Source organism: Oreochromis niloticus, linkage group LG7, assembly GCF_001858045.2.
Source record: "Oreochromis niloticus isolate F11D_XX linkage group LG7, O_niloticus_UMD_NMBU, whole genome shotgun sequence".
Classification (NCBI taxonomy): Eukaryota; Metazoa; Chordata; class Actinopteri; order Cichliformes; family Cichlidae; genus Oreochromis; species Oreochromis niloticus.
The window spans coordinates 54,290,617-54,313,470 of record NC_031972.2 but is presented as its reverse complement, the minus strand read 5'-3'; the positions used below and the strand labels follow the sequence as shown (position 1 = coordinate 54,313,470).

The 22,854-nt window shown below is 38.8% G+C and overlaps 1 protein-coding gene across 2 annotated transcripts; it reads left to right on the top strand.

Moving 5' to 3' along the window:
* The first annotated feature begins 130 nt into the window (after positions 1-130).
* Positions 131-22,088, top strand: ano2a (anoctamin 2a). Of its 2 annotated transcripts, XM_003440595.5 has the most exons (28): positions 131-775; positions 4,538-4,707; positions 4,903-5,226; positions 6,276-6,371; positions 6,553-6,725; positions 6,965-7,019; positions 7,124-7,175; positions 7,273-7,328; positions 7,508-7,555; positions 7,899-7,963; positions 8,792-8,926; positions 9,037-9,197; positions 9,511-9,593; positions 11,421-11,432; positions 11,760-11,834; positions 11,933-11,989; positions 12,493-12,567; positions 12,759-12,960; positions 14,099-14,210; positions 14,896-14,953; positions 15,053-15,153; positions 15,240-15,403; positions 15,512-15,664; positions 15,870-15,922; positions 17,688-17,866; positions 19,565-19,670; positions 20,187-20,772; positions 20,887-22,088. In XM_003440595.5, exons 2-28 carry the CDS (start codon positions 4,561-4,563, stop codon positions 21,543-21,545), a joined length of 3,987 nt encoding a protein of 1,328 aa, XP_003440643.2. In that variant the 5' UTR covers positions 131-775; positions 4,538-4,560; the 3' UTR covers positions 21,546-22,088. The 2 variants fall into 2 exon arrangements, with proteins under 2 accessions (XP_003440643.2, XP_019217132.1); XM_019361587.2 differs by lacking the exon at positions 11,421-11,432.
* The last annotated feature ends 766 nt before the right edge of the window (positions 22,089-22,854 follow it).

The following is a 22,854-nucleotide window of genomic DNA, read 5'->3' as shown; positions in this document are numbered from 1 at the left end:
AAAAGTGCAAATTTTACACTTGGGTGTTTATTTGATTCGATTTCATTCAGCGCTACTGTGTCTTTAATGAGTTGCATGAAACTATTGAGGGATTGGACAGTCAAATACAAAAATAAAACCGCTTTTCAATACCTTGCTCTTTAAAAACTGCCCCAAAATACACACGATACATAAAATTCCTGTGACTGACTACACATCAGTATAACAAGGACATAATAATAAAAGTATCACAAAAGTATCACTAATGCTTAGAACACTAAGTAATGTACTCAAGGGAGCCAGTTTTGCTTTTATTTTCAATAGCAGGAAACATTCGATATGCATTTTTATGGCTTTTTTTTTTTTTACATCTTTTACATTACCACTGCATGTAGTTGGAGCAGGACAGTTAAAGTCAAAATAAGTGCTAGTATAAGTTTTTTATTTAAAATATTTTTATATAATTTTTGACTTTTTTTCAGTGTCATCTCAGAGCCTACAGAGGGTAGCCGAGGTTCAGTTTCAAGGGTCACTTGTAAACCCTTTCCTCTTAGCTTACAAACACACACAGCTACACACACACTCACACACCCCTCTTGTATCCAGTAATATGCTTCACACCTTCCTTCCGTTCAGTATGGAACGGTCAGGGAATTAGCCGTCTTGTGCGCGCGCAATAAGCCAGGGGTTGCGGGAGCGCGCGCGGATTGTCCACCATCTCAGCCCCTCAGGCTGTGCAAATCGCGCGTCTTGTCAATCATCTCCCTGGCGAAGACCTGATCCTCCGTGAGTACTGGTGAGTCCTCTTTTCGCTTTTCTTTCATCGGAAGTGCAAATTAAAAACAAGCGCGCATCATTTTGCTATCCAGCACTCAGGCATATACAGTTATATCCTATGGTGTCCGATTTATCAGGGTCATTTGGACTTTACCACTCATTTATTTGCAAGTGTTTACAATACCCATGACTTGAGCTACTGCTACTGTTGAAATCCCCCGATGGATGCAGTGGTGTGTGCCGGGGTGCTGAGACTGTGGGGGTTTTTTTCCAAACCACCATCTGCGTGCGCACAACTGTTGCGCCAACGAGCATCCAATTAAACATATTTATCGAATCACCAAAGCAACTGCACAGGGATTAATTAGTCAAAATGGAAATTAGATAATTTGATGACGTCTCTTGTCGATGTTTTTATGCTGATTTAGATTTAGGCTTTAATGATAGTCTGAGAGGGAACTGTGTAGACTCGAGTGAAAGTTTGGTGTAAGTCATTTTGAGCCGTCACACAGTCTGTTTCTCGGCGTTTGTTTTGAGCTCTCCTTGCTGTTGCGTGCTGGAAAGTAACAAGCAGTTCTTTGAAATTAGCGATGGGTGGGTGCTTCAGGAGAGACAGTATTAGAGCAGCGCCACATTAAAGTTAGTGTGCAGGTACATCTGACCCCCGGCGTCTCGGGTTGAGCTGTCAGCAAGCTTACAGGCCTATAAGCCCCATGCTGAGACACACGCAATTCTGTTGTCACTCCTCCGGTGCTTTAAAGTTACCAGGAAAGGAGGACAAATACGTCATAAAACAGTTAGGCTTAGGGAAAAAAACTGCTCTAAAAAACTCAGTTAAAATATTAAAAAGAAATAAAACATGAGGAGAATGTTAGTAGTCAGGGGCAATTACCACACTATCATTAAGAGGCTAATTTATTGATTAAAAGATGAAATCCAAAAAGGATCATTTGGGGGAATAATATTCTCTTAGAAGAGAACTTCTTGACTATTTTTTTAAACCAGTTGTATTTTGTTTGTTTTTTCCAGATCTGAGGTCTCAACCTCTTTGACCCAATAGCTGGAAAGAGGCATAAATCCATAAGAGTGTTGTGGGAGGGAAAACTGATGTCAATGGTGGCTTTAGATGATGACAGAAGTGTGGGGAAGGTTTCAGGATCTACGAGAGGAAAGAGGAGAACTGTGTGAATCTAAATCTTAGTTGTCAGACAGGAAGGCGTTAGATGTGGTCCAGCACCCAAGCTTCAGGATTAATATTTCCAGCAGATTAATGATGGACCTCTGTGGTATGTTAATGGGACATGATTAATTTGGTTAACTGCAAAGTGTGCATAAATATTATTATATATGAACAGTTTTAGCAAGAATCTCAGCCAAAGAAGAAATGGCACTATCACTAATAAGCTAAGTGACTAGGGCTCAACATATGGAACATCCAATGGAAATGAAATTAAAACAACAAACCAGACTCGTTTGCAAAACTATTAGAGATAAATCTAAAACACCACACCTACATTACCTTATTAAACATAGAAAATACCCGTCATGAATGTCCAATAGACCATGTGTAGTCAAACAGGCACATCAATATCTGTTTTGAATGTTTCATTTGTGCTAAAAATGCAGAAGAAAAGAAAGGAACCTGCAATTTTACCTGCAACGTCTTGCCAGTGTGTGTCAAGCTGTGTTTGCTGGCACTTGGATAACTGGGATTATTGTGGATGTTTGTGCATATGTGTAAGGGGATTGACTGTTGAAGTTGTTGTTGTTGTTGCACTCGTGCTGTTTTGTTTTCTGTTAGTGTAATTGTGTATCTGGAGCCTTGGTATTTTAGGTTGGTAGGACTTTAATACAATTTTACCAACATACAAAGTGTAATCATGATGGAAACATTGTGACCATTTTCGGTTCCAAGAAGTAATCTTAATATTTAAAAAATTAATCTTTATACTGTACATCTTTATACAGTAGCACATCAATTATAGGCCTAACTAAGCAAATTACACTGAAAAAATGCTATGATAATTAAAAATATGACAATATACAATAGTGATAAAGAAAATGTACCGTACTGATCATACAGGGAAAAAAACTACATATTGCTTAAAAAAATCACTCAGACTGAATAAAGACTGAAAGATCAAAATACATATTGAGATGTTTTGGTGACAACATAAAAGTGTTTAAATAAAGAAAGATTTTATCAGATTTGACCAGTTTTAACCTCTTATCAGTTTCAGAAACATAAATATAATTGTATCTCATAGCACATAGACAATATTATATTGCATCGAAATGGACTGTAACTGTTTTTTGTCAGTTTTTTTAACATGTGATCTTATAGTACTATGTTCAGCAATGCTAGTTTTTTCAAACATTTCAAACAATTGCATTTTATTATAAATAACACTACTTGAATGTAATAACATCTTGTATTTTACATTGCTTACCACAATAGAAGTGACCCAAAAAAATGACACCTCAAAGTAAAATTGGATTGTGCAAAGTATGTACATCTATAATTACTGTGAGGGGATAGAAGGGAGGAATAAAAACAGAAAGCATTATACTTTTAAACACTTTTTCTTTTAGAAGAATTGATCAGACAGAGATGAGAGGATGACGCTGTTCTTGGCTGTGCAGAGTGAAATGTAAAGCTGCTGTTAAAATATTAGTCATAGTTTATCATAAAATGTGTTTTTTTTTTTTCAATTTACGTTTAAGAAAAACTAAATGGACTGTTACATCTTTTGAATAACTGAAGCTCGAAGAAAACAATAATAATGAAACTGAAATTGAAGTATTTAATCTTGCGAGCTCTGATCCTGTTTTAGTGCATTAGTATGCACAAAAGTGCTCAAAGCAAGGGTCAAATTCGCCTTTTGGTTTCACATGGGCCACAAACCTCACTGTCCTGGGTTGTTGACCACAATGTCCAACTCTTACAGCTGACTTTGTTGCTCTTTGCTCTGCCTCACCTGATCTGCTCTAAAAAGACTTTAAAAAGACCTTTCAAAAGCCTCAAAACAGAGCTGTGTAAAAGTCTACATTGTGCTGAAAAGTTAATGTAGAGTTCCAAGTCAAGCCAAAGAAATGACTATTTTATTTCTGTGAATTCAAGGGATTCACAGCAATTACGAAAGTGTGAGTCATAGTCTCTCGAGATGCCACTTCATTCTTTAGCACCAGAGTCTCAGCTCAGCGACCAAATTGTCCCAACAGATTGCAGCCTGTGCTGCTTGGATTGCAGTGTGGGCTTAATCTGAGCCTACAGCTTCAATTGGGTAAAAAAAGGGAGACAAGACAGCTTAATTTTGGCTTTGAGTTTATCTGTCAGTCTGAAAGAGCCCCTACTGTTTTCTCAGATATATTATTTGACTTTAAATTAAGGATCAATCTAAATATTTCATATTTACTGCAAAGAGAGTGAGAAGACAACATTTGCCTCAGCTTTATTATTCGTTTTTTCCCCATACGATAATGATTTTTCATCCCATTGTACACATGAGTGTATATTGTTAGGTTGACAAAAAGTCTTCTTGACTTGATACATAATTAAATGGGTATTTTAAGAAAAACATAATAATTTAAAAGGTAAATTAAAATAAACCTTGACTCGCTTCCTTATTCTTTTAATTAGGAGATATCTAATGAATGTTAGATAACATGTCATCACTTGTAAGTTTTACTTACAGGAATGAAAGTACAAAACAGTTGCAATATTCTGCTGGCAGGCCTTTGTCAACACTTAACTCTTGTTTTGTCTTTCATGTGCCCCCAGAGGGATGAAACGGAAACGAATGTATGCCCTTAACCACAGCAATGAGTGAGTCATCGTCCTTTCACTCACAGAAGCTTATTTCATTGGCCCGATCACTGTCTGGGCTCGGACTCGATGCCGCCAATGGAGGCCCTGTCAACCTCGATGACAATGACGAGCCTCCACCTCCGGTATGGTTGCACCTGAACGCTGGCTTTAACATCCTGCATCTGTAGCACATCTTTTCCTCCTACAGCTTCACTTTCTTATTCTGGAGATGTCACATTTAAACTGTTGCCACGTTGCCAGTACAGTATTTTCCCTAAAATCACAGCCTTTATCTCATCACTCAGCCAAATTATAATATTTGTTTTCTGGTTTGGTAGGAGTCTGGCATTGAGCTTGGCCCTGGGCTTTTTTTTGCTGATGGCAAGAGGAAAGTGGACTACGTGCTTTGCTACAAATACAAAAAAAGGAGAACATCAAAGCCGCGTCTTTCCCTTTCATCTAACGGGAGTCTACCGATACCTATACCAATGCCAATCCCGATACAAGGTCGATGGGAAGCGGAAGCAGAGTCTGGGGAGCCGGGAGCTCATGCGGGAGATGCGGAAGAGTCCAAGCTTACTGAGGAGGAAAAAGCTTTAATGAGGGAGGAGTTTGAAGGAGGCCTGCTGGAGGCTGGGCTACAGATTGAGCGCGATAAGGAGGTGTGTATGTGCTTTTACAGAGCTTTCACAGTGAATATTGTTGTTTACAGCTTTGAACTGTCCTTAAGTGATTCGACCACAAATCCTATGATTGGACAGCTGCCCAGCAGGTAAACCATAAGCCTGCCCGCTGAAGCTAGAAGCCTCGTCTGCACAATAGAACGCTTAATTTCAGTGGTGTATGATTGAATAATAAATTAAAAAAATACAATGCTAACAACAAAATAGTGCTGAATTTATTTTGTCATGAACACAATGTACAAAAGGTTTGTTTCGATCTTATTTGTCTTTGCACATAGATGCATTATTGTGTGTTTTTTCTTTCTGTCTATTTGATTGTGCAGAGCTTGTACGTTAAATTGGCTGCTGTTTTACATGGGGATTAAGAGCATTGATTGTAAGAGCGAAGCCAAAGGCCAGATTATAGGACCTTATTAAACAGTGAGCTAATACTGTGAAGCGTGTGCTGGCTGGCACATACATGTATTTGGTTGCGACTAGTAAGTATTTATATGTAAAGGAATGGTGTGCTTGATCATGTCTTAGCTATAGCATTGAAAAGTCTTTTGTTATTAAAGCTAGCAATAACATTATTGTGTTTTACAGTATTCATTACTTGTCCCCATTGAGGCTCAGGATACATGTGAAAAAGGCCCGTTAAGGATCGATTACTAGGGCATTGCTGCACAACATAGCCATATCTGGGAGGTGATGTTTGAGTTTGTGATGCTGTACCTGCCTAGCAATGTGGTCATTGCAGTAATTGCTTTGGCAGACAGGAAGACAGAGCTTAAGAAGCTCAGTAACTGACCACATGTCATATTATCAGAACTGATAATTGGGTAGATCATTGCGATTTGCAGGAAAGCATCACAACAATTATCTGCAATTTTCCATACTTTGCAGGATTGAGCAGTCCTGGCTTTGTGATAGTGAGATTTCTTACAAAACGGCCTCTTTATAATCAAATGTGTCATCCTGACAGGTTTAGAGAAGCATATATTTTAGTTATGAATGTAAATTGACTCTCTCTGGCAATATGTGTGCAGAGGTCAAACGGCATGGGGTTTATTCGACTGCACATCCCATGGTCAATACTGAGCCGAGAAGCGGAGCTGCAGAAGATCAAAGTCGCTGTAAAAAAGGTCAGCAGTTTCACGCAGTCAGTAACATACCTTGGTCAGTGAAATTCCAGTTTTACTTAGTACATTTGGAGCATTTTTTGAGATTTTTAATTTGGCTCGGGGACTTGTAGTTCGGAAAACTGTGGAAAATGACCAAGCAGCTTTGATCAAAATGTTTTTCATGTGTGTTGTCTTTATGTAGAAATGTGAATTGCGGAAACGGACAGGCATTGCTGGGATGTGGGATTCTGTTGCCACTAAAATCAACACACCGTTTCAGCCGGACGTCCCTGATTTTGACATCCAGAGAGACTCCCAGACACGCGTCAATTTTAAAACCCTCAAACACCCTTTTATCAGAGACAAACTCCATCTGTGAGTACATAGATGATCACACTTACTGGTGAATAATAAGGACAATCTTAGCTTTGGACACGCATAGTTTTATTGGTGACTGAAAAATCAAAGTGGTATTCAGTAGGTATTATATTGTGATATAATGCTAATTCAGTGCTTTGTATGCCACTGAAACACACGCAAAAAAGGAACTTGCCATTCACAAAACTTTTGAGAACAGGCTTTATTTTTAACCCTCATTTATTTTGTCCCTACAGCTATGACATCAAGTCAACAGAGACTTTGTTTGACAATGCGACGCGGAGCAGAATAGTGAGTCCAGGAGTCTTTTGTCATGAAAAAAGGTTCTAAAATCTAAAGTTTAAATATAAATGAGCTCACTTAAAATTTCTATACTATGTTACGTGTGCTTCTAGGTAGCTGAGATTATTTCACGTACTACTTGCAGACACTCTTGCCAAACTACCGGTGAGATCTATTGTTTTTCTGTTTCATATTGTTCAGAGTCATGCTGACAGTCATAGCTAAACTGCTTGTGTGTTACATTACTTTTTTGTGTTGTAAGGCATCAACTCTTTACTGGCTCGGGGTGTCTATGTTGCTGCTTTCCCTCTGCATGACGTGAGTAAAATAAAGACCTCTGCTTGAAGTGCTTTTGTTCTGCTCAGTTACTGTATATAAGTAACAAAAAAATGTACAACTCCTAAAAACCTCATCTTCACTTAATCCTGTGGATTTAATATGATGTAACGTAAACCACTATGTGACTTATAAAGAGCTGATCACTTTTTCTGTTTTAGGGGTCATTCACCAGGAGAGGACGGAAAGATCAGAGAAATGATAGACAGGTGAGTTTTCTCTAAGTGGATGTGGATAAGCATGTGTTGACGAAATGTTTTTACCTCTGGAACATCCTTGATGAAGTCAGTGGAGATGATACATTCATTTTAGGGATAAAATCTTTGCTGTTGCTAACCAAGCTTCAGAGCGCTTAGGCGCTAACATATTTTAAAAATAATAAAATGTACAAATCTACATGTGATCCAGTAGTTTGAGCTCTTTCAAAATCTTAATACAGTTTGGTTATTTATCATCAACACTCTGGGTGAGGTCCACAGGTCTGACATTTTAGTTATTAACTGTTATAATCTGGGCATTTACTGTTCTGTCATGTTCTTGTGCGTCTTTCAGCTCCTCCATGAAGAATGGGCTAACTATGGAGTCATGCATAAATACCAGCCTGTAGATCTTATCAGGTACTGAGCTATAAATTTCTAGCTATAGCTTTAGCTTGTAGTGTAGTGTTCATTACAGCCACTAATACCGATTGTTGGAGCTATTTGTTCTTATTTTTTATTATTTTGAAATTAGTTAAAGTTTGTTGTTAGTTTACTTATATTTTGGGGTTTATTTTCAAGTTTATTTGTAGGTTAATATTTTGTTTCAATGTTTTGTTTGTTTGATGTTACTTTGTTAAATTAGTCAGTAAGAGCTGTAGGGCCATTTTGTTTCTATAAATAGAGAGACTGGTATAGGACCAGCATGCACTGGGGTGGGCCTATGGTTTTTTACCAGAGCAGGAGAAGCAGCAGGAAGTAACAAAAAATGGGTCTTGTTATTGCTCGCCAAACTGGATGAATAAACCATAAAAACGCAACTTTCAAGTTTGGACAGTGGACTTCTTTTGCCTGCGTACGAAATATTATCTCACTGCAGTAGTGGCTTGTGGACTTTTAATTGTGGGATTTTTGGTCTGTCAAACAAAAGGAATTGCCACTACACCGATCTTTAAGAAACAATATTGGTGCAAAGTCTTTAAGGCTTGCCATTATTATTATGATTATTATAGATGAGATGCCAAGTCAAAGTTTTAAACTAAAAGTACTAATTCTACTACTAATAATAAAGTTCATGGATGTGCCAAGTAAACGTTAAGGTTTCTAATGTTTCTCAGGTGAGATCAATTTTTTCTTGTGTTTTTAAATTGAACACTGCTTGAGTCTAATATGGCATATGTCCTTGGCTCTTTATATTTCCACTTGACAAAAAAGTATAAAGCCTGGACGTTGCTCCTTTGTTCACAGGAAGTACTTTGGAGAACAGATTGGGTTGTATTTTGCATGGCTGGGTGTTTATACTCAGCTCCTCATCCCTCCTTCGGTACTGGGCATCATTGTCTTCCTATACGGCATACTTACTGTGGATACCAATGTGCCAAGGTGGGTAGATACTAATTAGTCTTCAAATCTGTTTGTGCTTATCAAAGTGTATTACTGCCACGCAGTGTTAATGTTGTTATGCATGTGCTGTTTTAACATGTGTATTTAAGTCAGGAGACGTGTAATGACAGCTTGAACATCACCATGTGTCCACTCTGTGATGGCGTGTGCGACTACTGGCGTCTGAGTTCGGTGTGCTCATTGGCCCGAGCTTCATACCTGTTTGACAATGGAGCCACTGTCCTCTTTGCTATTTTCATGTCTCTGTGGGGTAACTATACATTTTAATGCATATCCCTGTAACACAGTAAGTTTTACCACAGCAACTCCAGTAGATAGACAGACATTTAATAAACACTTAGATTTTTTAATTCAACTTTCGGTTAACCCAAATACACATTTTAAGATATGAAGCTACTTATTTTGTCAAAACAGGTTTATTTAATTTTCTGAACACATTCACATTTAGGAAATGTTTGTGAATAAACTTCCTGCCAAAATTGATTTTTTTGAACCTCCTGAATGCAAATAATTTTTTAAAAATCTTTATATTTTTGTAATTCCTTTTGTTCATTTTTTTATAGCCGCATGGTTTCTTGAGCACTGGAAAAGGCGGCAGATGTATCTGAAACATACGTGGGACCTGACGAGCCTCGAGGATGAGGAGGTATTGAAGTAGATTTGGCATATTGTACAATAAAAAAACTATGCTATATTAACTGAAAATGAAAATGAATCAAATTATTGCATAATTTTATTTTTCCACTTTCTATTTTTATAACCCATGTAAGTCAAGCCCAGAGTTTTAACCTCTTGACACTTGACGGCAGGGATCAGTTGTGGTTTACCTTGTAGATTATCATTTGTTTCAGAACACCGCCCATCCCCTAACATACACATGCCTGTAGGCACCCATGTATCCATGCGTTAACAAGACTGTTTAGGGTGTTAAGTGTGGTAATGGGATTGGCGAGTTCTTAAAGGGTATTTCCTGGATAGAATGACAAAGCAGGGTCGTAATATACACAGACACAGCCTAGAACAACTATAGCTGTTTGAACTTTGCTTGAGATTATTCAGCGGACGTACGTGAGAATGTACCCTGACCAGCCACTTCATTAGGTACACCTGCTAGCCAATCGCATAACATCAGCTCCATTCGTCAACTCCATCCATTTAAACATGTAGACGTTAGGCAAGATGCTCTGCTAAAATTCAAACATCAGAATGGGGAATACAGGTGATTTAAGTGATTTTAAAAATGGCACGGGTGTAGGTGTCAGATCCAAGATCCAGGTCCAAGTATTTCAAAAACTGTTTACTTTAGTTTTTACTGGGATTTTCACCAACAAACATTTCTAAAGTTTAAAAAGAAGGGTCCAGAAGTCCAAAAGATAAATATCCAGAAAATCCCTTACTGATGCCAGAGGTCAGGAAGGCAACAGTAACTCAAATAACGACTTGTTACAACCAAGGTATGCAGAAGAGCATCTCTGAGTGCACAACACATCAAACCTTGTAGTGGATAGCTACAGCAGCCCTGTGTGCAACTCCTGTCAGCTGCAAACTAGAAACTGAGGCTGCAGTTACTCAGGGCTCACCAATAGTGCACAGTAGAAGAAAAATGGTCCATATCTACTGCAACATTTGGATGGCAGGGTCCGATTTTGAAACATGAGCAACAGAAAGACTCTGTCTGATCTTCTTGGAACATGTTTAGCTCATTAGTACCACTTAAGCATTGTTTAACACCACAACCTACCTGACTATAAGTCTATCCTTTTATGACCATGTTATTCTGATGGCTGCTTCCACCAGAATAACATGTCATGACCCACGGCTTAAATAATCTCATACTGGTTTTTTGAACATGACGGGGAGCTCACTATGCTCAAATGGTCTCCACAGTCACCAGATCTCAATCCAATTGGGCACCTTTGGGATGTGGTGGGATGGGAGATTGTCATGATGAATTTGCAGCTGACAAATCTGCAGCGACTGTGTGATGCTGTCATGTTAATATAGACCAAAATCTCTGAGGAAGGTTTCTGTCATCTTGTTGCGTCTATGTCAATAAGGCTCAAGTGGGTCTTTGCCAGATACTAGTAAGGTGTACTGAATAAACTAGCCAATGAGTGTATCTTAGAAATAGTTGAACTGGAAATTAAATAACCAACAAGCTCCCCAGCTCTGTCTATTATCCAGTTGAGCTTGTGCGAATAAACAAGGTAATTTTCTCCAAAATTCATAGCAACAACATGTGGCCCCTCACCAGAACCATCCATCCAGCTTTCTGTTTTACAAATTCCTATTCAAATGAACTATTTTTTAAATAAATATAACGCAGAGAATGATCTGCTGTGTGTTACAGAGTTCATGAACAGCATTCATTTATGAAAACAGCTAATCTTTCTTACACCCTCTCTTCCCTTTCTAACTATCTCTGCATATCTGTCTTTGCCTCTTTCATTCGTCACTTTGTCTCTGCCCGAAGGAGCGAGTCCAGGTGGGCAGGTTTCTTTACCTGCAAAGTTTCTGTAGCCATTTTTTATGCATTGTGAAATCAATTTATTGTTAATGTTTTAATGTGTTGGCATTTAATGGGTTGTGTATCTACAGCTGAGAATTTTAATTCTAAACATCAGCAATTGAAAAACTCAGTTAATGGTCAAAGTTGCAGATTGAAATCACTTACATTAAAGGTGTAAATAATTCACACAAAATAAATGGTTTTGTAATGGCAGATGCCAGACATTAGTGCATGTGTTTTAAATGTGTGTGTGTGTGTGTGTGTGTGTGTGTGTGTGTGTGTGTGTGTGTGTGTGTACTGCAGGAGGAGCTGAGACCTGAATATGAAGAAGCACTGCAGGAGAAAAAAGCCAAGATGAAAGCACAGTCTGCAAAAAAGGTATAATGTGTGTTTTTGTTCACATTCAGTTTTATAACTTGCCACACAAAAGACACAAATTTCACCGACTCATTGTGTGTTTTTTTCCTCTGTTGCAGATGACTCAGTCTGGGGACGGTAGAGATGGAGAAACAGACCAGATGCTGGCCTACCAGGTATCACTACACTGCCCTGAGTGACAGGACATTATGTGGACAGAGCTGCTGGGGGCAGAGGGCAGGGCTGTATTTAAACTTCTTTCATTACTGCTAGCAGATAATGTCGCTCCCCGATTTACTTTATCCTCAATGAAGTTAAGTGAACTACTGCCAGAAAAGCAAATCTTACAGTTTATCTGAGTTTTTCATATATTGTAGATTTAATATAGACTACCTGTGTGTGTATGACTTTATGTTGGTTCATAATAAACCCCCCTTCACCTACTGTGGGTGGTTGAGTCCAAAGCAGCTTACCTGCCTGAGATTAGCCCAGATTACTGTTGGAGAGGGAAAAGGGAGCAGAGGAAGAAGGGGAGGGGATTTCTGTCCTTTGAGATGGCAAACACGCACCTGCCAGACAGAAACAAAAACGTGTGTGCATGTGTGTGTGTAGAACATGTGCAGTGCATTAATGCACAGTGCTGATGAGAACAAAAATAATATGCATGTTTTCTTGGCAGCAAGAGCCCGAGTCACTGGACATAGAGGATCACCTGCCAGGTTATCTCATCAATATATCCACCTTACTACTGCTGGTACTGCAATCATGCTTTCTTCTTATTCTCACATTTCTATCTTTCTTTTTGTTGAATCATGATTTCTTGAGGGAGATTATAGTTTAGCCATCATTATTTGTATTTTTATTTGTTTGTATTTAACAGTAATCAGAAGGTTTTTATATTTTAATATAAACTTTAAACTTTTTATAAACTTTTTGTGTCTTCAGATATTCATCACCTTCTCAGCGGTGTTCGGGGTGGCAGTTTACCGCATCTGCATGCTGAGTGTGTGGTCCATGAACCCTGATCCGGAGGCCAAGGCCAGCGTTAGGATGACAGTCACAACCACAGGCATCATCCTCAATATGCTGGTCGTTCTGGTGTTGGAAGAGGTCTATGGAGCGATTGCCGTGTGGCTGACTGAGCTTGGTACTTTTTTTAATGCCGTTAGAAAGTTGGAGACAGAAAGCAGTAAAATCTTGAAGATAAAACAAGTTATAAAACTGGACACTCACCAGCAAACATAATTTATTACTCAAGAAAGGCATTACACATTACCACATTTTCCTGAATGCCTTTCTTATTACTTAATTACTCCCTGGAGAAAGTAATTCATTACAGTACTTGTTACATTACTTTCGTGTTACTTAAAATTACCTGAAACTCACTTGTCACAAAATTATCAGTTGACAGTATAAACCTGAGGCTACAGTCTCACACTCCAGCACATAACCTCATCCTAAGCAGGTGAGGTGTGGGGACACACATGTGATCTATCTTTATATGTATGAACACAAGACTGGCAACACAGCACAGAGATGAAAACCACCCGAACCCACAGTGATTCTATTCTAGAAACGTGGACACGTCGCCTGGCTGCTCTTCACTGATTTTCTTAGCTCAGTTTTGTCATCACTCTGGGTTTTTGGTTAGCTAAAATTAGAAAAAGTAAAGTCCACAGTGGTCTACTTCTCTACAGCTGTAGACCACTCCACCATTTCTGTAGATTATAGCGAGTGCTTAGGAAGAAAAAACATGTTTGTTTCATGTTTCTTCTTTCTATCTGTGTGGTGTACAGAACACTAAAGAACCTTTGTAAAATAAGTAAGAATATAATTGTAACTGTAATGTAATTGCTGAATTTAGTGCAGTACACATTATATTACTGTGTTACTGAAAAATGTCATGTGATTACAGTAGCATGTTACTTTGGAACACGTTACAGCCGACACTGATGATTTCACTACTGCATTGTTCTGTAAACCCTGAAGCATTTATAACGGTGTTATTGTTGTTGAGACAGCTCTACCATTGTCCACTCTGTTTTCCAAAATCTGTCTTTAAGCCTTCTGCTTTGAATTTTAATTTTCATGTAACTAACTGTATGATGTCATCTAACATGATTAGATACTTCACCATGTATTTTAGTACAACAGGGCGTTTTACAGATTAAGGGAGTCTTGGTGATATTGTTAGTGAAACGTAACCAGTATAAAGAAACTGATGATGCAGGTGATGTGTTTATAGTTGTAATTGGAATTAATAGAATTAATTCATGTCTCAACAGAACTTCCAAAGACAACAGAGGAGTTTGAAGAGAGACTAATATTCAAGTCCTTCTTCCTCAAATCCATGAACGCCTTTGCACCAATTTTCTATGTGGCCTTCTTCAAGGGCAGGTCTGTATTTTTTTCTTTCTTCACTCGCTCATAAAGTGACCTGGGGTCCCATTTGATGTGGGACTACACAGCATTTTTATCCTTTGTCTGTCGTCTCACATGTAGAGATAATTAACCATTTTGATTGTCACCAGTTTTCTAAAATCAACACTGCAAGAGAGATACTTTTCTAATATCTGGCTTATATCCAATGGCTGTGAAGCAAACAGAGAAGGCTGTAATCATGGGTCAAGTGCAGGTTAACCTGTTGGCATCTTTTGCTGCCCAAGATACACCCAACAGGGAAATATGCGAGTGACCACAAAGTCATAATGGAGTACTATCAGTTTCAATCTTTTGTCATCTCACTTATGCAAGTGTTTAGTTAAAAAATGGTGAAAGGATACATTTTTATACAGTTTTAATGGCAAAAGTTATGCAGACTGTGACAGAGTATGATAGAAATGAAACTGCTGAAATTGCATAAGGCAACACAAATTTTCTCTTCCATTCAAATTGCATTCAAATTAAATATATTTCCTCTTCATAGGCTACATTTCAAGCCTGCTTAGTTTTTGTGATATATTGTCTTACACAAACATACTCTTTGCCCTATGATTAGTTTGCTGAGATGTGTTTGTCCTACTCACTCGGCACTGTCTGTCTTCATCCCTTTATCACGTGACTTGGTCCTCTCCTCATACAGGTTTGCTGGGCGGCCTGGCGATTATGTTTATGTCTTTGGAGACTATCGCATGGAAGAGGTTTGTTGCACTATGCACAGTGATTATTGTTTTGTGTATGTACGTGTAAGATAAATGATCTGTAATCTTTTATGTTAATGTGTGTTTTCCCTTCTATAGTGTGCCCCTCCTGGCTGCCTCATTGAGCTGTGCATCCAGCTCAGCATGATCATGCTCGGAAAACAACTCATCCAAAACAATGTGTTTGAGATACTCGTACCGTAAGTGTTCTTGAATATATACTGCTTCATTTACAGAATTTGAATCTGTAATCTGACTCTGTAAATATATCTTTTCTGTTTTACAGTAAGTTGAAAAAGATGTACAGAACAATACAGGAACAAAAAGGAAAGAATAGAGGAGCAGAAGATGAGGACAGTGAAACAGAGGAGAAGCGACCGAAACAGCAGTTTGACAAGGATTTCACCCTCGAACCGTTTGAAGGTGTCAGTCCAGAATACATGGAAATGAGTAAGTGTCTTCTGGTCCCTTGAATATATATTTATTCACAAAATCATTCAATACTGCAATGAACCTGCATTAACCTGTAACCATGTGTGCATGTTTTGACATATACAGTAATCCAGTATGGGTTTGTGACTCTGTTTGTGGCCTCCTTCCCGCTGGCACCAGCGTTTGCTCTGCTCAACAATGTCATCGAGATTCGCCTCGACGCTGCAAAATTTGTTACTGAAATCCGGCGTCCCGATGCTGTGAGGTGCAAAGACATAGGTACAGATTTCACATGTGCTCATGTCCTCTCTGTCTTCCTTTGTGTGAATGTGACAAGAAAAAACCTATCCCTAAATTTCTAATCACGTTCTTTTTCTTTCCTTTCTTTTACATGAACACACGCATGCGCACACACATTGATACACATGGATCGACACACCTCTTTTTCCCCCTTTGTCTCTTTTCATGCGCATGCTATCTCCAGGGATTTGGTACAACATCCTTTGTGGAATCAGCAAATTCTCTGTCATCACCAATGTAAGTGTGTGTGCGTGTATGAGTCTGCTTTCTATAACCTTTGACTTCTGGCAGAGAAGTGTATACTGAAGTGAACTCCAGTTTACTGTAGCTTACTGCTGTTGCCATGTCCTTGTTGAATAAGTGCAAATGTTCAGTTTACCCAAGTCCATCGAATTAAGTTCGTACTTTTCTGGGGGGGGTTTTAACTGTTGTCACGAGGCACTCTATGGCAGGTAGAGGTGTGGCACAACTTGCAGGTCTCTGAGCTCAAAAGCAACTTTCATGCAGCTTTAAATTATTTTATTGCTCATATACTTGAATTTGCAGTATACTTAAAATCTTCTTCCTTTAACTTTGACGCTGGTTTGCAGCATTTCTATGTCGTGGCAGTGACTTGTGGTCATCTGAACATGTGGAACAGTTGTACAGAATAACAAATATATATATATGTATACATATGTGTATATATAAGATACAAATCAAAATGGTTGGGACTTTTTTGGTTGGCTCTTTTAGCGGTCTACCAATTTCACAACAGACATGTAACGAATTAAATTTTCAAAAATACTGATTTCTTTTTTTATTTGTCACTCATCTTGTCACTGGTGTTACCATATTCATTTGGCAAGTTTAAAGGCTTTACAAAATATTATTTCCTCAACCTCTTTAGGATAATGAAACAAGATTTCCTTTTATTATTTACAGTCAGATTTGTTCAGCATGTGGCTGTATGACATTTGTTTATTTGTGCATTTGCTATAACAATAAGAAAAATATTCGAATAACTGCTAAAAATGAATAATAGTGAAATCCTGTATATCCTAACCCACACATTTAACAAAATTTAGTGGCTGTAAAATTAGTAACGTGTAGAATATTAAACATTTTGCTTGATGTGATCGAAAAAACCTCCCCCACTCAGTTTGGAGATATCAAACAAAAGGAAGTAAATTACAGTCAATAATTTAATCAATTCTTATTATGTTTTTTTTTTTTTTTTTTACAATTCCCTAAAGGTAAGGTAAAATCTTAAACTAAACCATTTTTATGAAATTAAAAAAAAAGAGAAAAATTCGTATAAATGAAAAGAGGCATTGGTATTATTATGAGCAATTCAGTAAATATGTTAGAGGAAATCGAGTGATGTCATCACTATAATTTTTTGTTTCAAAATAATACACTTTGTTAATATGAAAACATCAGGAGAATAATACTTTATTTATATGTTTTTTAAGAGTTTGTTTTGTTATGTCATGTTTATTGTATATTTGATAGTTATGTAGATATTATTGCATTTTAAATGGTAAAAAAAACCACTTTTTAAAACAAAACATGCTGCTTACCACTATCCTTTATTGTGGGGTGGGGCACTCCTGTGGTGCTTGGACCTATGTGTAAGCTGCTTTCGGCTCATTTATTCTCAAAGGGATGCCACAGCGGGTAGCTCAGCGTGTTTGTTTTGGCAGATTACACCAGAAAGCCTTCCTGACACAAATATTGACAAATATATTTGACAAATCTTGTCAATTTGATGGCTCAGGTATAATTGTTCAAATCACATATTGTAATATTTTATCACAGACATAAATCAAACATTTAATTAAAACACTAAATTATTTTTAAAGTGTAATATTTCTTTGAAAGCTACAGACAAAATAAATAGACAGTACTACTAATGTTACGTTATTCTTATTATTGGACCATAAAGTTATTTACTGTTAACGAACAGATGTGCCAACAGTAACTGGTAACTGTAACTTCCACCCCTTGTTTGTCTTTCTAGGCATTTGTCATCTCCTTCACATCAGAGTTTGTTCCACGAATGGTTTACCAGTACATGTACAGCGTTAATGGCACCATGAGTGGATACACGGAGCACTCGCTGTCCTACTTCGATGTCAGCAACTTCCCCTCTGGCACAGCGCCAAACACCACCCTTATCACTGGAGTATCCATGTGCAGGTCAGAGTCACTCTATTAACCTTGACCTACCTGGAACTTTCTTTAAATCCTTTAGTCCAGCAGCTTAGCGCTTTACCTGGAACACATACAAAAAGACTTCCTCAAGATTTCCACATTTTGTCATGTGTCAGATTCATTTTTCATCAGTCTTCATGGATACTTGAAAATTACAAAGCAAACATTTTTTGAAGGTATTGTTAAATGTATTAAAGATAACAATTTACTTCAGTATTCAGACCTTACAGGGCTGTAATTGAGCTCTGGTGCATCCTGTTAAAAATCAATGAGATGCTTCAGCAACTTAACTGGAGTCAGCCTATATGAAAAGGCACACACCTGTCGATATAAATTCTTTCTGTTGATGGTGGATGTTAGATTGAAGGCCAAACCGTAGCATAGCCTATATGATACTGGAAGAGCAGTGGGTTATCACAGAGCAGATGCTGAGGGACATACTGTGATTCATGCTGATATCCATCCAGTATCCACTTCAAAATTTCTATCCATCCATTCAGCCACACAACCAGCAGTTTTCTTAACGGATTATGCCTCTCTTAGTCTATCTCACTTGTCATTTGGCGAGAGGCAGCGTGTATCCTGGTTAGGTTGGCAGTTCATCACATGGCCAAAACATAGAAACAGACACACAGTTTAGAATCCCCATTTAAGCTAACATGCATGTCTTTTGAGCTGTGCATGGAAATTCAAAACCTAAGAGAAAACCACGCAGGCCCAGGGAGAGCATATCTGCATCGTCTCTCAGCCCGTCATGGACTTGTTCACACATTTAAATAATAAGCGAGTGGTCACTATGAAAGATCCTTTTGTGGAGATGGGAAAACCTCACAGAAGGACCATCACTGGTGTAGCAGTCCACCAATCAGGCCCTTGTGGTAGAGTAGCAACTTTTGGCGCAGTTTCTTATCAAGCAGTTTATAGTTTTGTTTGGAGGAAACCGATCCGACTTCATTAACACCGTCTGTACAGACAAAAGCACTCGTGACAACGTAATGCAATGGGGATGTTTATGTTTTACTTTTTGTTTGTTTTTATTACAACAAGGCGTGGAAGACAAGACGGGATAGTGATAAAGATGCGTGCAGAAAAATTTTTCAATGAAAATCTTTTGCAACCGATGACAAATAACCACCCCAAACACAAAAACACGACCTAGAATGACCCAACCACAGGCAAGACCTGAGAGACGGGAACGTGGCTGTGCAGTGACACCAAGCAGTTCTGCCAAGAAGAATAGGTGAAGCTTCCAAAACAATCATGTGCCAAACTTGTAAGATCATTCCAAAGAAAGGCTGTGACTGTTGCCAAAGCTGCTTTAACCAAGTACTGAGAGAAACGTCTGAATACTTAATGTATGTAAAATGGGACGTTTCAGGCTTTTGTTTTAGTACATTTACAAAACATTCATAAAACTTTTTGTGGAGTATTTGTGTGGAAATTCATGAGAGGTTAAAAAAAAGAATTACAAGAATCAGTTTTGAGATGTGTCTGAAATGAAAGATGTGGAAAATTTAAAAGGATTTGAATTGTTTTTATGTTTTACTGTAAATGTGTGCAAGGATGAGTTTTAAGAAACTGTCAAATGTTGGCTTGGATAGCTTTTAGCTTTTTTTGTGTGTATTTTTTTCGTGCTCCCACATGCTTCTCTGTGCTAATACTCACAGTGTATCTTTCTGTCAGGTATAAAGACTACAGAGATCCTCCGTGGGCAACAGATGCGTACACCTTCTCTAAACAGTACTGGTCTGTCCTGGCTGCAAAACTGGCCTTCGTAATTTTCTTCCAGGTATCAATATGACTTAGCTACAGTAGGACATATGCTACACTTAGTCTGAAAGGATATCGGATCTCCAGCTCTGTTTTTACTTAAATCCACGAATAGCTTTCTATCCAGCTGATATGTGACTTCCTTTGTCTGTCTTTCTCAAAGGATGTTAATATAATGTATAGATAAGTAGAGATGCACCAGTCCAGCTTTTCCTCTCCTGATATCTGCTGATAGGTTTTTTCGGACAGTAGTGTTGTCTTTAATATTAAGTTGGATAATTTATATTAATATGTCCTCTATTTCACTGTGACCAGACCTATTTATCTGATATTTATCTGTTTATAGTAAGAAGTGATCTCAGTGAGTGTGCAAACTGCCTAATGGCATTCAGTGTTAATCCAGCAGAACAGTGCTTTCTTACCTATAGGTGCCTTTTAAAAAATTATTTTAACAAATACATTTTTGGCTTTCAAAACTAGTTAACCCTCTTTAAAAATAAAAATCTAAACTCCTGTTACTTGTTTTTTCTATCAGAACCTTGCCATGTTCCTCAGCATGTTAGTTGCCTGGATGATCCCAGATGTACCACGATCTCTGCGGGAACAGCTGAAGAAAGAGAACATGTTGCTGATGGAGTTTCTGCTGACTCAAGACCAAGAAGCACGTGCCAAAACTCACTCCACAAAACACTCAGCCCCCTACTTCCCCGCCAACATAGACATTGTGGTGGAGGCACCACCAGAAAATCAAGAAGAAGTACAAGTGGAGGAAGAGGAAGTGGTGGGGGTTGAGATCAATTTGGATGCAAGGAGCAGAGATAGTGACAGTGATCCAGAGATTGGAAATGTATTGGTAGAAGATGGAGTAAATGGTCTAGAAGAGCGAGGAGATGAAGGTGAAGAGGAAAAGAGAGAGGCCGAAGGAACAGAAAAGGAAGGAGAAGGAGATGTTAAGGAGGAGGATAGGAAGGAAGAAGGTGGAAAGGAAGAGTTTGAACAAGAGGAAAGTGATGAAAAAGAGAAAGGAGGACAGAGAACAAATGAAGACGAAGCAAAGGAAGTTGAGAATGAAAATTTTACTGTAGATCTGGACGTCTTCATGAGTGAGCTGGGCCTCTTAGGTAAGAGGAGACGATTTAATAACAGAGCACAAGTTCTTCTTTCTTTGTTCATCTAGTCTGTGAAACATATTGTCTGCATCGTACGATTCATTTTTTTTGTTTTTTGTTATATAGATGAAGAACCCTCATCGAGCACAGTTAAAGATACGGAGCTTCCCCGCTCAGGCTCCAAAGAAGAATGCCAGAAAGATGCTGAACCTCTGTCACATTCATCGTGTAAAAGAGGATCATCCCAGAGTCTGAAGATCTCCAAGGAAGGGATTACAACAACAGATGATGAAACTAAGAGCTTCTCATTAATCGCACCTCCTCCCAGAGAGCCAGGCTCAAAGGCCAAGGCCCGATGCTCCACCCTGCCTTCTCGCCACAGAGGGGCTGAGGCTTGCTACAGCCTGCCAAGGCCCAGCCACTCCACCAGCCTCACCAGGTTCCAGCAGAAGTCCACACTTATTCCCCTGGTTACCCTGGACCCTTCATCATCAGCTTCACCCAGCCCATTATCTCCCACACACACACAGGCATCCCCATCATCTGCACAGCCTCTACTTGCCCAACAGCACAAAGCCTCAACTGAACTGTTTGTGCTAAAAGGCCCTCCACCCCAACAGCCACGCTCCAGGGCCAAAGCCCGGTGCTTAACCCTGCCTCCAAGACAAAGAGCACAGGGTCCTGAGGAGCACTCCAAAAAGCCTAGCCATTCCACCAGCTTTACAAAGCTGGAAGACCGTATCCCGCCTTCCCCCAGTGAACTGAAGCGCAACACACCAGTATGAGGAGAGCTGCAAGGCAAAGTGAAAGAGAAGGAGGGTGGAGGAGGGAGGGAGAGGACTATTCAGATAACCTTCTCCTGTCTGTGCCTGGAGGCACACACCCCCTTCAGTCCCCACTGCATATACCTATGGTGTGAAAGGAAACATCAATGGAAACTCCTTTTTATCATGTTACTCCTCATTATACTGCTCAGTGGTTTAGGGCTAAACCTGACAATGGGGGTGCTGGACAATTCGGAGAAAGACTGCTCTGAAAGTCTCCTTGCTATGACCTGTGAAAAAAAACCACTGGAACATATTGTGTTTTATTTCTGTGTATATTTTTTGGGCTGTTCTTTTTTGCCTACACTCACATCTCAGTAGCCAATGCTCCTCTGTTACTTCCAGTCCAACACATGCAGCAGTGCTGCCTTGTAGGCCAGCTGAAGATGAAATTGTATTCACTGCAGCTAGAATCAGCACGTGTGCTTTTAGATTTACGTTTATCTTTAGAAGTTTTGATATATAAACACATGAACTTATAATAAAAGACCCCCATGTTTTTAATGTTTGTTCTTCATTGTAAAGTTGTGTAGCCTCAAGGCTGTTTTTTCTTGGACAAGGCCTTTGATTATTGACAGGAAACACTTTAATATTATGCTGATCGCAGCTGATTTTAAAGTCAGTATTTGTTATGGCTGCCTTTAACATAGCCTATGCTCTATAAGGCAAGCTTTTTTATAACTTCTTTAAGTAGTCTTCAGGAATAGTTCTCCAGGCTAACTGAAGGATATCCAAAGCTCTCCTTTGTATGTTTGCGCCCTTTGTGTTTCATTCTCTGGTAAGATGATCCCACACTGCTTCAATGCTCTGGGGAGGCCAATCCATGACTGATAGTGCCTCGCGGTGTGTTTTTACTTCACTGGCAGTGTGTGTCAGCTTTTCTTCTTTCTACAGTTTTTACAGTTTGTCTGCTGTGGATAGTTTTTTTGGTCTGCCACTTCTTCTTTTTTCTTCCACTTGTTCAGTTTCCTTAAGTTTTTTAAGGACACACTGCACACCATGCCAAAATGTTTTTGTTTTGTATTATTATTGTAGATTCAGCTTAAGAAAACCTGGAGAACTATTGCTCAAGACCTCTTTAAAGAAATATGAGAGAATCTGGCTCCTTGGAAGCAAAATGTAAAGAAGTGAGGGGTGTTTGAGACTTTTTGCACAGTTTTGTATGAATCATATAGTGGTTTACATGTTGACCTAACAAGAGTTTACAAGACACAAATCTCTTTGATGTTGTGTCAGGAAGGGCAAAATAAATAAACAGATCAAAATCAAA